This window comes from Coregonus clupeaformis, chromosome 13 (assembly GCF_020615455.1).
Source record: "Coregonus clupeaformis isolate EN_2021a chromosome 13, ASM2061545v1, whole genome shotgun sequence".
In the NCBI taxonomy this organism is placed as follows: domain Eukaryota; kingdom Metazoa; phylum Chordata; class Actinopteri; order Salmoniformes; family Salmonidae; genus Coregonus; species Coregonus clupeaformis.
In genome coordinates this window covers 36,187,973-36,202,302 of record NC_059204.1, presented here as the reverse complement: position 1 = coordinate 36,202,302, position 14,330 = coordinate 36,187,973, and the positions used below count along the sequence as shown (strand labels likewise).

At 41.8% G+C, this 14,330-nt stretch overlaps 2 protein-coding genes across 3 annotated transcripts; both read right to left on the bottom strand.

Moving 5' to 3' along the window:
• Nucleotides 1-1,050: 1,050 nt before the first annotated feature.
• Nucleotides 1,051-6,693, bottom strand: LOC121579927 (gap junction alpha-3 protein-like). 2 transcript variants are annotated; one of them, XM_041894930.2, is made up of 3 exons: nt 6,307-6,693; nt 4,242-4,333; nt 1,051-3,708 (listed from the first exon to the last, which is right to left on the bottom strand). In XM_041894930.2, exon 3 carries the CDS (start codon nt 3,657-3,659, stop codon nt 2,577-2,579), a length of 1,083 nt encoding a protein of 360 aa, XP_041750864.1. In that variant the 5' UTR covers nt 3,660-3,708; nt 4,242-4,333; nt 6,307-6,693; the 3' UTR covers nt 1,051-2,576. The 2 variants fall into 2 exon arrangements, with proteins under 2 accessions (XP_041750864.1, XP_041750863.1); XM_041894929.2 differs by lacking the exon at nt 4,242-4,333.
• A 2,438-nt stretch (nt 6,694-9,131) lies between these two features.
• LOC121580349 (gap junction beta-1 protein) lies at nt 9,132-11,443 on the bottom strand. Its single transcript, XM_041895397.2, has 2 exons — nt 11,280-11,443; nt 9,132-10,858 (listed from the first exon to the last, which is right to left on the bottom strand). Exons 1-2 carry the CDS (start codon nt 11,305-11,307, stop codon nt 10,122-10,124), a joined length of 765 nt encoding a protein of 254 aa, XP_041751331.1. The 5' UTR covers nt 11,308-11,443; the 3' UTR covers nt 9,132-10,121.
• Between the last annotated feature and the right edge of the window lie 2,887 nt (nt 11,444-14,330).

The window sequence follows — 14,330 nt, the reverse complement described above, 5'->3', positions numbered from 1 at the left end:
GACACCCCTTCAAATTTGTGGGTTCGGCTATTTCAGCCACACCCGTTGTTATCAGATGTATAAAACCGAGCACACAACCATGCAATCTCCATAGCCAAACATTGGCAGTAGAATGGCCTGTACTGAAGAGCTCAGTGACTTTCAACGTGGCACTGTCATAGGATGCCAGCTTTCCAACAAGTCAGTTCATCAAATTTCTGCCCTGCTAGAGCTACCCCGGTCAACTGTAAGTGCTGTTATTGTGAAGTGGAAACATCTAGAAGCAACAACGGCTCAGCCGCGAAGTGGTAAGCCACAAGCTCACAGAACGGGACCATCGAGTGCTGAAGCGCGTAAAAATCGTCTGTCCTCGGTTGCAACACTCCCTACTGAGTTCCAAACTGCCTCTGGAAGCAACGTCAGCACAATAACTGTTAGTTGGTAGCTTCATGAAATGGGTTTCCATGGCCGAGCAGCTGCACACAAGCCTAAGATCACTATGCGCAATGCTAAGAGTCGGCTGGAGTGGTGTAAAGCTCACCGCCATTGGACTCACCATCTGGCAGTCTGACAGACACATTTGGGTTTGGTGGATGCCAGGAGAACGCTACCTCCGAATGCATAGTGCCAACTGTAAATTTTGGTGGAGGAGGAATAAGGGTCTGGGGCTGTTTTTCATGGTTTGGGCTAGGCCCCTTAGTTCCAGTGAACGTAGATCTTAATGCTACAGTATACAATTACGTTCTATACGATTCTGTGGTTCCAACTTTGTGTCTAACACCGACTGCGAGCCAGGCTTAATCGCCCAACATCAGTGCCCGACCTCACTAATGCTCTTGTGGCTGAATGGAAGCAAGTCCCTGCCGCAATGTTCCAACATCTAGTGGAAAGCCTTCCCAGAAGAGTGGAGGCTGACCAACTCCATATTAATGCCCATGATTTTGGAATGAGATGTTCGACGAGCAGGTGTCCACATACGTTTTGGACATGTAGTGTATATTGCCCCTCATTTAATAATGTCTTATTGTAACAATCATATAACATTCATTAAACAAAACAAAAGAAGCCACATGATAGAATAGTTTTTATTTACTTCTCATTTTGATCCTGCTTAGATTGTCTTTAATTGACAAAATAGTATGTTTTATTGCATTTTCAGTCCTGAATGTCTTGAGAAAAGTTGAATATGTACTATAACGTTTATTTTCTGTCTTTTTCTAATTAAAGAATGCATATAGAATCGAGAATGAATGTCTTGTACAAATTATTTCATTAAAAAACAATTCATTACTCATGGTTGTAAAATCAGTTAAATGCATGCTGTATCTTACAGACAAACGTAAACTCTTTCTGGTATGTAGTCTGCCAAATGATTATACAGCGATATCAAACAAACAAGCATTTGCGTTGTCATTATTTCCAGTCAGAATAATCAGCATGTTAAGGGTTCATAAGAAAACAACGTGCCTTGAACACTTTGAAATATTATACTCTACATGGCAAATGTTTGGCTGATGGGAGAAAACCTCCAACTGTTGCTATTTTTATGCCCAAACAAAAAAATTAATCAAACTTTGGAGTTCGATTGGCCTCTCTCTCTTTGCATACAGACTCCCTGGCAACCCTCTCCAGATAGAGAGATAGCACCTGTCCAGGGAGTACCCTTTACCTCTGGGAGCTGTGTGAGTCATACTTGGGTCTTGTCTGCTGGCCACGGGATTGGTCTGTACAGTAACATAACTAAAGAACATGAAGCCACCTCTGTTTGCAGCACTGCACATAGGACACACAGCATTGAGTGAATGCCTCATACATCTGATGCTTTTCAGTTGAAGTTCTGTTTCATTAGTAAAATGTTTAATGTGAACGAACTACTCCGAAGAAGTAAACAAAATGAACGTAAACCTCTACAAAAGGTTTTTGTTACTGGCCCCTGACAAATGAGGTGATTTTATCCTGCTTTAAGTCTTTGTTTTCACCCCTTAAATGTTATCTTTAAAATGTTTCTTATTCAAGTAAAATCTGGTATATTTTTTGTTTTGTTAAGGCAGACATGACTGTCCATTCTGATAGAGAATGTCACGAGAGGAGATAACATTATCTTCCATATTGTTCCTTCCATAATCTTGCTCTCTTGATACAATGTTTTCTATGAAAGGCACATTGTCTACTTTGGTACAGGGTGATGTTAGGGTGTAGAAATGGGATAATGCTGCATTTTGACTGATACCTGTGTTGTGTATACACCCTGGTTTTATACTAGGGAAATTGTCAAAAAAATGTCAATACATATGCTGATGTGCTATCCCGCGTGCAATGATGTCAGAGGAGGAAAAAACAGTGTTCGTTGTTTGCAGTAACATCTTTGTTATAACATCGCAAGCGGCCGTGGCAGTTTCACCATTAAGGATTCCAGCTTGAATGCCTCTCTGACAGTCCCACTCTGGCCCCAAGTCCCAAGTCTGGCCCCAAGTCAGATTAGGTCCAAGGCCCAATACTTTTTTCCCGCCACCTCAGAGGTGGAAACACAAAAGTTTGGATCTTTAGGCCAAGCACCTGTATAAAACCCTGTGGTGGAAATACGCCATAACTGTCCCTCAGATCTTTAGATCGTCTAGTCTGGTCTTATTATTGCTGTGCTTGCTGGATCGACTGGGTCGCCGTTGGTTCTCTGCAGGCGACCCTGGAGCAGAACTGGAGCCTTTCATTTCTGTGGTGTCACTCCCTTCTGGTTTACTGTTCCTCTCTACGGCCAGGTTGTCTCTGTTCTGCTTGTAGGCCACTTTGCTGCTGTAGGGGTGGTAGGCAGAGTCAGGCTTAGTCAAGATGTACTGGTCTGCATGGTAGGGCTCAGGGGCTGGGTGGTGCCTGGGGAAGTAGTTATAGTTCGGGACAAAGGGCACCACTGCCTCGCTGGGGGTCTTGTACCCTGCCTCACATGTGGACTGGGCGCGTCTGTACCGGAGGCCCTGGCGGCACTTGGTGAACCCCAGGTGATACATCTCCACTAGGTTCAGCAGCAGCGAGATGAACGCCACTGCCAGCATGAAGAGGATGAAGATGGTCTTCTCTGTGGGCCTGGAGATGTAGCAGTTCACCATGTTGGGGCAGGGTGAGCGGTTACAGGTGTACAGTGGCTTCAGCTCAAACCCATACAGCAGGTACTGAACTACGATAAATCCCACCTCGAACAGGGTCTTGAAGATGATGTTGAAGACATAGGTGCGCAGCAGGACGCCTCGCAGGCGGATGCGGCCCTGATCGTCCCTGACGGGGGGCTTCTTGGGCTTAGTGTCGGGCACCAGTTGCTGCTTGTCATTGTGGATGGCCAGCTGCGCAGCCAAGTCTTTCTCCTTCTGCTTCTGTTTCTCCTCCATGCGCACCAGGTGCAGGATGTGGCCCAGGTAGATCAGAGTGGGTGTGGACACGAAGATGATCTGCAGCACCCAGAAGCGGATGTGAGAGATGGGGAAAGTCTTGTCATAGCAGACATTCTGACAACCAGGCTGCTTGGTGTCGCAGGTGAAGCCAGACTGCTCGTCACCCCACACCTTCTCAGCTGCAGCTCCCAACACCAGGATCCTGAAGATGAAGAGCACGGTCAGCCAGACCTTGCCCACTACACTGGAGTGCTCCTGGGCACTCTCCAGCAGCTTGCCCAACAAGTTCCAGTCCCCCATAGTGGCTCACTCATAGGCTCAGTCCTACAGAGTGATCCAAAACAGGAACCTGCAATCAGAATAAAAACATATTAACTAATGCATTGCATAAGAGACAAACATCAAAATTGCATTGAAAACCGTTGCATAATAACTTGGAGAGCTTGAGAAACATGCCTCACCATTACTATATCATTACACCTAGGGTGGCATAATAAATGTACCTATGTGATGCATTTCCATTTGTAATGTATTTGGTTGTAAACTCATGCATTTGAAGATAAGAGCCAGGTATTTTTACTGTGGCTATACAGACCTCTCCAGCTCAATAACGTGTTTCTAGTGTTTGGCTCAGAGGTGCAGTTTTTTTATTTGTTTGAGAGGGTTTCTGTAAATTAACCAGATTCACTTTCATATATGAGGTTTTGCTCCAAGTTTATGTGGGTCTGTTTCTTCTAGCATGAAAACATTTGTTAAATACATGAATGTGGTCCATGCACCATGCAGAGACCAACTAATAAGTGAGATTGGTGCTTCCTGGTAATAATTTGCCATTATTTATCTGAAGATAAAATAATGTCTAGACTTTGACTAGTTACCAACCTATGGCCTTGTCATTTCCACACAGTTTATTTTTCACAAGCTGGAGTCCTTATCCTCAACATTTCTCCAAAATGTGAGAAGTTCTGAAAAACCTGAAGAAGAGTATAATGTTGGTCATGTTCCTAGGTTGTTGCCATATGCTTGTGAAACGTCTTGTAGAAAAGCTCAGGGTGGTGTGTATGTAATTTTGGGGTTTTCCCTTCATTATCCTGAGAGAAATACATTTCCTCAAAGTTCCTCTGTTTTTATTAGCATGTTTAATTTAATGGATACACCACAGACAACAGCAGGATATCCACCCTTAAAGTAACACCTGTTTCCTTCAGGAGAAACCTCCCATCAAGGGTTGCAAAATTCTGGTAACTTTCTCTAAATTCCCAGGTTTCCAGACATCCTGGTTGGAGGATTACGGATTTCCTGTTTTTTCTCACTTGATTCAGGGAATCTTTCAACCAGAATTTATGGGCATTTTGAAAGTTTGCATCCTTACCAATATCAATTTATATATTATAGGTGAGATTTGAGCACATTGTATGAACGGATGATGTACAGGTAACTGCCAAATTAAAGGAAACACCAACATAAATTGTCTAAATAGGGCATTGGGGCGCCACGAGCCGCCAGAACAGCTTCAATGCGCCGTGGCATAGATTCTACAAGTGTCTGGAACTCTATTGGAGGGATGCGACACCATTCTTCCAAAATAAATTCCATAATTTGGTGTTTTGTTAACGGTGGTGGAAAACACTGTCTCAAGCACCGCTCCAGAATATCCGACAGTTGGGTTGAGATCTGGTGACTGAGACGGCTATGGCATATGGTTTACATCATTTTCATGCTCATCAAACCATTCAGTGACCACTCGTCACTCCCATCAGGATATAAATGATTCACCATAGGTTGAAGGCGATCACTCAGAAGATCTGTGTATTTATTGGTGTTTACCTTGCCCTCTAAGGGTTGAGCAGACCTAAACCATGCCAGGAAAAAGCAACCACACCATAACAGAGCCATCAGAACCCTAATTTACTTGTGTTTCCTTTATTTTGGCAGTTACCTGTATATTGATCACACTCGTTGTACTTAGTTGTAGGCTACTTTATATGTTGTATTTAGTGTATTCAGTATGTGATAGCATATCAGGAATAGATAATAGAAATAGGTTGTCTCCCATCTGAAAGGTTCTAGAGCAGTATATGTATCTCATCCTCATACTGATCCTGTTAATAGTCTCAAAAGTTAATAGTCCCCTGCCTGTCATCTTAGTATTACAGGTATCATGTATGAATGCCCATTGCATGCAGACTAAGTACTGACTGTACCCATTACCCAGAGAGTATGCCCTGGAGCAGATGGTGGCCTGGCCACTGTAGCCTACTGCCAGGCAGTGTAAACTGGAGATCAGATGGAGGAGCTCCAAGACACACACACTGACACACACATGGCCCAACAGGGTGCAACTCTCCTCTCCCTAGATATAGGTTACCGGTACATTCCCAGGGGTTGAGTGGACACTTTAGTAAACATACCTACTCATTGATGCCAGTTAGACTTCCCTCTGGAAGTGGCGGTCAGGTTCCCAGATGTGTTTCCCCACAGGGATTTTAAAATTATTAAAAACTAGGTTGCTGTTACCTAATAGCCTTCCATGACAGTATACATGTGGATGGCCAATAACTTTTCTCAATCTAGGACTTGTCTGATTACATTTATAATAGTCCATGATCTAATCATCTCTGACGTCATCTGTTAAACTCTGCTCTTATTACACACTAATAATATTTTATAACAATTCTGGCCTGGTTAGTAGAGACTGCACTGTAACTACACTGAAATGGTTGTCTTCCCTCATTACAGTTTGAAGTTGAACCATTTCAGAAATTCAGAGACTAATATTGACCAACCTGCTTTTGGAGGTATTACATACTTATAATACAGTGAATTTACGTAATTACTGGTCTCTTACAGTATGAGCACATGACTGCAAGGACCATTAATAAAAATGATTTTCCAATGTACGTTTCTTCAGTTGAAACTTTTATAGACACAGTGTGTCAAGACCCACCTTCCCATGATGCTCATCTCCAGTGAAATTGCAGATCCAGTGGTGGCGTCTCCACTTAGGTCGCTATCCATCACAGTCTACACTGTGGTAATCCTGTCCCCGACAAGACCATGTCCTTGGATAGTGATGACCCTACACTACTAATGTTAAGCTATCTTGTCTACAAATGATTTCGATGAGTTTTTAGCTCTTGTTGAATCTCCTTACTTACGCCCCATAAATGTGTCCTGTAAAAGTAACCACCAATAGGACCTCTGTAAGAACCCTTTTACACTGTCAGTTAGCTAGGATGAGTACACTCACTCCCTGTAGAAAATTATAAAGCCCACTGCTAAAGTGATGTTTCTTTACGACTGAGTGGCATCTAAGTAGTCCATTGGGGGGTGGGTTTTAGTCTTGCGTGGATTGGCTCTAAATATAATTCACTGTGAAGGGAGTGGCTTTGCTATCACATGCAGGGGGATTGGGAGGGGGGGTGGAGTTGAAAGGTGAAGTGTTCCAAGTCCTGTGGCTGTGTGGGGGTGGGAGAGCATCAGAAAATGGAAAAAGGTGGGCCCTCCATTCTTTGTTATGGTTGTGATTGACTGGCACGTACTCCTGTGTCATTGTTGACAGGCTGACAGGAATCTCACAGTCTGTGGTGGTTGTAAATTCAACAGAGGACATCCTTCCAAACAGAAGCAGTTATATTTACTTTACCTAAAAGAGACAAAACCATGTTTGGTTAAACTGACCTCAGTTCATTGTAGGGATAAAATGTACTCCTTTAAGCATCAAATTGTATGGTCAGATAAGTCACATATGGTACATTGCAAATATGCACTTTGAAAGGTACAGTATGAATGCTTACCATACGAAGAGTTTATTTCCAAAACGCTATATCCACAATTCTTTCACATTTGTGTTTTTTCATCAGAAAGGATTGCTTATGGGTACCTTCATGTGTGTGTAAAATATTATTGTTCTCCGATTTTAAATTCATACATTTTAGATGTGTATGAAAATGTTTTTTGTTTGTTGCTAAATGCTATATATCCATTGTTTAGCTTGAATATAATATTTGTATCCTGTATATTTGACTGTGATATGTGTTTGTCTCACCTAGCTATCTTAAGATGAATGCACTTACTGTAAGTCGCTCTGGTTAAGAGCATCTGCTGACTGACTAAAATGTCAAATATAAAAGGTTTACAAACAGATCTCATGTTACATTTTTTATATTGATGTCACAAATGTATAATTTGTACATTTCTTAATTAAAATGTAGTAATTTGTTACATTTGACCATGTAAAACCTAGCAGTACTTATTTCTCTGAGAGTGAGGCGATTATATAGCATTTTGCAAAAAAACATGACTATTTGTATTTTTGAAATGAAACCATCAAGTGATAGATGTTATACAAATACATGTCTGTCATTGAAACCCATGCCATGATTAGATAGTGAAAAAACACAAATTTCTTTCATAATTTCTTTAGACAATAAAAGCTAATTTAACAACATTTCTGAAAGTGGATATATAGCGTTTTGGAATGAAGCTCTTCATATGACCAAAATGTTCTGTATTTATCCATTAACAGCTTGTTAAAAGCAAAGTGTCAGATAACAATAACTCCAGATAACATCTACATTTAGTGGAGCTATACATAGCGGACAGTGAAAATTATTGTGATTAAACATCTCCCTTCTGTCAGACCTCACACCTCATAGACTCTCTATATATGGTCTCTATTGACGTGCTCTAGAAAAAGAGAAATGCCCTCACACTTGCCCCTGCTAGGTCCAGCTGTCCCCAGGGTGAATATTTCTTAGGCTCAGAGGCTGACCCCTCACAAGGCTATGCTATTGATAACCTGGGACCATGCACTCTACCCGGCCTGTCTGAGTCTTTAATCACTGAGGCTGCCTCAGACATTTCCTCACAGGCGGTCTGACAGCTCACGAGAACTCGAGCCTACCTCTGTCTTTTAGAAAGCTTCCTGAGACTTCATTATTTGATTGTGTTTAAAAAATAAATCAATTAATTAAACCTTTTCCCCTTCAATTATTACTCAATGGCACTGTCAATTGACGACCATAACAGTAGATAATCTATAAACCATTAGAATTTAATGTTTTGGGATAGTTTTATATGTTAATGCTGCACTCCTGTGGCTTTCTGAAGTATTACATAAAGGTAACATCACCTTGTAACACAAGACCACATTCAAAATAATGGAAACACTTGAGTAAATGAGGGATACAAATTATATTGAAAGCAGGTGCTTCCACACGTGTGGTTCCTGAGTTTATTTACGCAATTGACATCCCATCATGCTTAGGGTCATGTATAAAAATGCACAGTCGCCCATTGTTTTGGCTACCATGGCTAGAAGAAGAGATCTCTGTGACTGAAAGGGAGGTCTCAAAGGAGCATAGGGGATTTAAAGGGTATGTGTGTGTGTGTGTCACCAGATCTCAACCCAATTGAACACTTATGGGAGATTCTGGAGCGGCTCCCGCGACAGCGTTTTCCACCACCATCAACTAAACACCAAATGATGGAATTTCTTGTGTAAGAATGGTGTCGCATTCCTCCAATAGAGTTCCAGACACTTGTAGAATCTATGCCAACTTTGCCAAGACGCATTGAAGCTGTTCTGGAGGCTCGTGGTGGCCCAATGCCCTATTAAGATGCTTTATGTTGGTGTTTCCTTTATTTTGACAGTTAACCTGTACATAAAGCATTCAGAATACACTCACAAGCATATAAGCATATAGTTGTGTTTACTACTAGCTCATTATAATATTTCCATGTGGCTATTGTTCATAATTAAACTCAAGCGTTTTATTAGGAATTTCACATTTTATTAGCTACAGCAATAAAACAGTGCAATACATTCAATATAAGAAGGCATGGTATACAACAAAAAAGGGACTAAAATACTATATATATTATGAAGTAAAAACTTTACAGTACCACAAATTCTAAACATTTATTATCCTTTCTCTCACACACACACACAATAGTTTTAAAGCAGCAATGCTGTATATACTAGTAAGAAAAACTATGAGATAGACATTTAAACATGTTCACTGATCATTTGGTTCTTCCATCGTAACTTCAACTTTGAAAGTTAAGCACATTTTCTCATTCATTATCCATTCTATATTACTCTATATGCTTGCATAATCAATCTCATTCATAGCATTCAAAGCACCATTCAGATGTCTTGAAGCACCCACTTGATATTTCACTATGAAAGTGAGGTAGTTATTAGTGGTGCTTTGAAATGGCCTCATAGTTATTAGTAATAGTCCAACACAACCACCAGATGTTGGTTAAATTAATCACTTGGACAGTTTTCTTGAGTTAATATTTACAATGGACAATTGAACCCATACCCAGGCTTTGTCCTAAGCACGCCGCATTATCAGTGATTAAATTGGCTGTCAGGAATTGAAAAATATTTATAAACCATGATATAGAATAGATGATGAGCTGGTTTAGTTTCTTGAATTTGCAGAGCATACCGAAGCTGGCACATTGAATTCAGCTGAATTTGAGGCATTGCAAGGTAAGGGCATGTTAATAAATCAGTTTACCATACTTTTCTTCAGTCTCCTCTTCTGTCGAGCTTGTGTCTATATCCAAATTGAAATTGCCCTATTACTCATATCCATTTGAAGTATAATTTCAACAAGTATCGAAAAAGTGTCCACACATCATGGTGCAGTAAGCAGATTAATGAGTGTTGTTAAGGCCCTTACCTTGAGCTTTGAGCATGTTATGTGCCCAATTACAGTTATACTGCCCTGGTCCGTTTAGTTTGTTCTAGTAAGAGCAGAGCTTTTGGGTGAGCCATGCTCCCATGGTTGAGTCTCCAGCATTGCTTAAGTGCCTACTGCAAGCCTTCCCTGCCAGGAATACCACCTCTGCGATGTTGAGCAAGATACAGATCCCTGACACAGCCAGCATGAACACAGTGAAGACGGTCTTCTCTGTGGGCCTGGACACAAAGCAGTCCACCGTGTTGGGGCAGGGGTACGAGTCACACTTGACTAGCCGGATCATCTTATAGCCGGGGTAGATCATGTAGAAGAGATACATGAAGGTCACTTCAAAGATGATGCGGAAGAACAGGCTGATGATATATGTCCACCAGAGGGCACCTGTGATCTTCATCTTCTGGGTCTTGATCTGCTCCAGGTCCTTGGGGCTGGCCCGGCCAGACAGTTTATAGAGCTTCTTGTCGATGTGTCGGCGATGGGCCACATGCATGGCCACCAGCAGGGCCGGGGTGGACACCAAGATGAGCTGCAGGGCCCACAGACGGATATGTGAGATGGGGAAGAAGTGGTCATAACAGACGCTGTTGCAGCCAGGCTGCTGGGTATTACAGGTAAAGCCAGACTTCTCGTCGCCCCACACACTCTCTGCTGCAACCACCAGGACCAGGATACGGAAGATGAAGAGGACAGACAGCCAGATACGACCGATGCCGGTGGAGTGTCTGTTTACACCGCTGATGACGGCATAAAAGGACGCCCAGTTCATTTTCGATTCCAGGTCTGAAAAACAAGGATGGCATTAAAATTATTTAATTGTAGAAGCTATGAGGTCAACATTGTTGATCATTTGTTGATAATTTGGCATAAAAAAAGTTGCCTTACATACGTTAATTATTTCCACAAGATTTCTTTATACAAATACTAATTGCACGGTTTGTTACTAAAAACACAGATCTCACATAACCCGCTTCACCAGTCAACACCACTGTCCGACCAGCACTGGTCAGCGACTGAGATATTGGGACATCTCAATAAAGCCATCCATTCTTTAAAAGCAGAATCCCCCAAGACTAATTCCATATTCTTCAAATCCAACAGCAACTAAGCTCTCTCCAGCTTGCTATATTTCAGATCTATTTAATTCCATTCCAGTCATTCCTGCCATGCCAGAAGAAGAGACTTGGAGAGGTGGAGAGGTTACCAAGCTCAACAGGAGGTGTAAGAGGCATAGGCGGCACCCAGGGTGGAGGACAACGTTGACCCGCCGGTGTAGCGTGGACATTGATGTGCGTCCAGTGGAAAACCAAGCCTCTCTACCAGCCCTGACGTTAGTGTGCGGCTTAAGAGCGCAAGTCTTTGGTCTGGCACAACACACCATGTGAGCTTTTTTCCCAAAGTCACTGACAAGGGTGTATCTGCCCCCATGTGACCAGTGTGCCATGTTGACACTGGCACCAACCTGCATGGTATATATGTTGCCTTCCCACAGCCAAACTGACCACAGACTGTGGTCGTAGTGGGGACTTTCATTAAATGTTCTATAATATATGAAGTGCCATAACAAAAACTATGATATGTCAATGCAAATTGTGTAGTAACAGAGTTCGGGTCTATTTCACTTTAACTCAAATCAATATATAAATGAGAAAACACCAATATTTCAAATAATTCCCTATTGAAATATGATACATCTTAGAGTAGAACATATAAATGTATCCATGGAAGGATTAACAAAATATTTATGACAGACCGTTCTTGATGAAAAGAGAAATGAAAAGTAAGAGAATATTAGAGGAATGGGATTCCTGAACTTGAGATGGCAAATTGAATGGCTAAATTATGATTTCCAAAATAAAAACTTTACTTAAAGTTATTATTCAAGATTTGCATGTTTTTTTATTCTCACAGTGTGCACCCCTGATTTTCTAAGATACACTATATATACAAAGGTATGTGGACACCCCTTCAAATTAGTGGATTCGGCTATTTCAGCCACACCCATTGCTGACAGGTGTATAAAACTGAGCACACAGCCATGCAATCTACATAGACAAACATTGGCAGTAGAATGGCCTTACTGAAGAGCTCAGTGACTTTCAACGTGGCCCCGTCATAGGATGCCACCTTTCCAACAAGTCAGTTCGTCAAATTCCTGCCCTGCTAGAGCTGCCCCGGTCAACTGTTAGTGTTGTTATTGTGAAGTGGAAACGTCAAGGAGCAACAATGGCTCAGCCGCGAAGTGGTAGGCCACACAAGCTCACAGAACGGGACCGCCGAGTACTGAAGTATGTAGTGCGTAAAAATTGTCTGTCTTCAGGTGCAACACTCACTAGCGAGTTCCAAACTTCCTCTGGAAGCAACGTCAGCACAATAACTGTTCGTCAGGAGCTTCATGAAATGGGTTTCCATGGCCGAGCAGCCGCACACAAGCCTAAGATCACCATGCGTAATGACAAGCGTTGGCTGGAGTGGTGTAAAGCTCGCTGCCATTGGACTCTGGAGCAGTGGAAACGTGTTCTCTGGAGTGATGAATAACGCTTCACCATCTGGCAGTTCAACGGACAAATCTGGGTTTGGCAGATGCCAGGAGAACGCCACCTGCCCGAATGCATAGTGCCAACTGTAAAGTTTGGTGGAGGAAGAATAATGGTCTGGGAAATCTTAACGCTACAGCATACAATGACATTCTAGATCATTCTGTGCTTCCAACTTTGTGGCAACCGTTTGGGGAAGGCCCTTTTCTGTTTCAGCATGTCAATGCCCCCGTGCACAAAGCGAGGTCCATACAGAAATGGTTTGTCGAGATCGGTGTGGAAGAACTTGACTGGCGTGTACAGAGCCCTGACCTCAACCCCATCGAACACCTTTGGGATGAATTGGAATGCCGACTGCGAGCCAGGCCTAATCGCCCAACATCAGTGCCCGACCTCACTAATGCTCTTGTAGCTAAATGGGAGCAAGTCCCCGCAGTAATGTTCCAACATCTAGTGGAAAGCCTTCCCAGAAGAGTGGAGGCTGTTATAGCAGCAAAGGGAGGACCAACTCCATATTAGTGCCCATGATTTTGGAATGAGATGTTCAAGCAGGTGTCCACATACTTTTGGTCATGTAGTGTATTTTACAAGCAATCTATTGTGTGGCTGTTACTGGTTATGTAAGAATAATTAATTAAGAAAAATTAAATAGAACCCAAAAGGTGCTTTTAAATGATGTTAATACATCAAATACATATTTTTAAGGATCGTTTTAGATGATTAGAAACCTATTCACCAACATGTAAATCATGACAACAAAAGGAAAATAAAAACGTTTTTGTATACTTAATTTAGATTTCACAGTTGTAACAAATTATTAAATTCATAAAATTACCTTCAGTAGAATTAGTGCACAAACACACCCAGAAATAACATCAGTATAGATAGATTTTTTTTGTCCATTAGTGACTATGTGAGCCAAAACACCATGAGTTTGCATTGCTAATGATTTCTCTCACACTAGCCACTGCCCTGCACAGTCAGAGTCATATGCTCTTGTGTGAATAATTTACATACAATAGCTGCTTTTATTGGATCCAACAAGCCCCTTTAGAATTCGCCTACCCTCAGCAAAGGAAAGAATCTGTGTGGACACAAAGAAGCCTGTCCTATCTATTGTGAACTGTGCTGCAAGGGAAGTGGAGGCTCCTTTTGACGCAATACGGAGTAAAAAGTACAAAACCCAAACAAAGAAAGTCTAACCACATGCAGAGGGAGTAAATCTTATAGATAACAGTTGAGAAATAAATGCTTGCTGTGTGCGTCACAGTGTGTGTGGTATTTCCAAAGACATTCTAACCTTTCCTTGTATACCCACCTGCTGTCAAGAGGTTCAGAGGAATACTCTTAAATAATCTTAAACAAGCCTCAGACAGATCCACATCTAGAGGGAGCTAGGTCCACTGATGACACACTAGCCTTCTTTATACCTGCCGCTGCTATCATGCGTTCACAGGCACTTTCCTCACTGCACTAAAAACTGCTATGGTGAAACCCTTTCTGAAGAAAGTAATCTAGATTCTTCAGCTCTTAGCAATTTTCAGCCAATCTCCAACCTTCCATTCTTAAGCAAAATTCTGGAGAAATTGGTTTTCAAACAACTAAATTATTTTTTAAGTGCCAACTGTATTTTTAAACAATTCCTTAGTTAAAGTGGTAAATTATCTTAGAGCCAACACAGATGCCAAACAGCTCTCTGTCCTTGTATTCTTGGATTT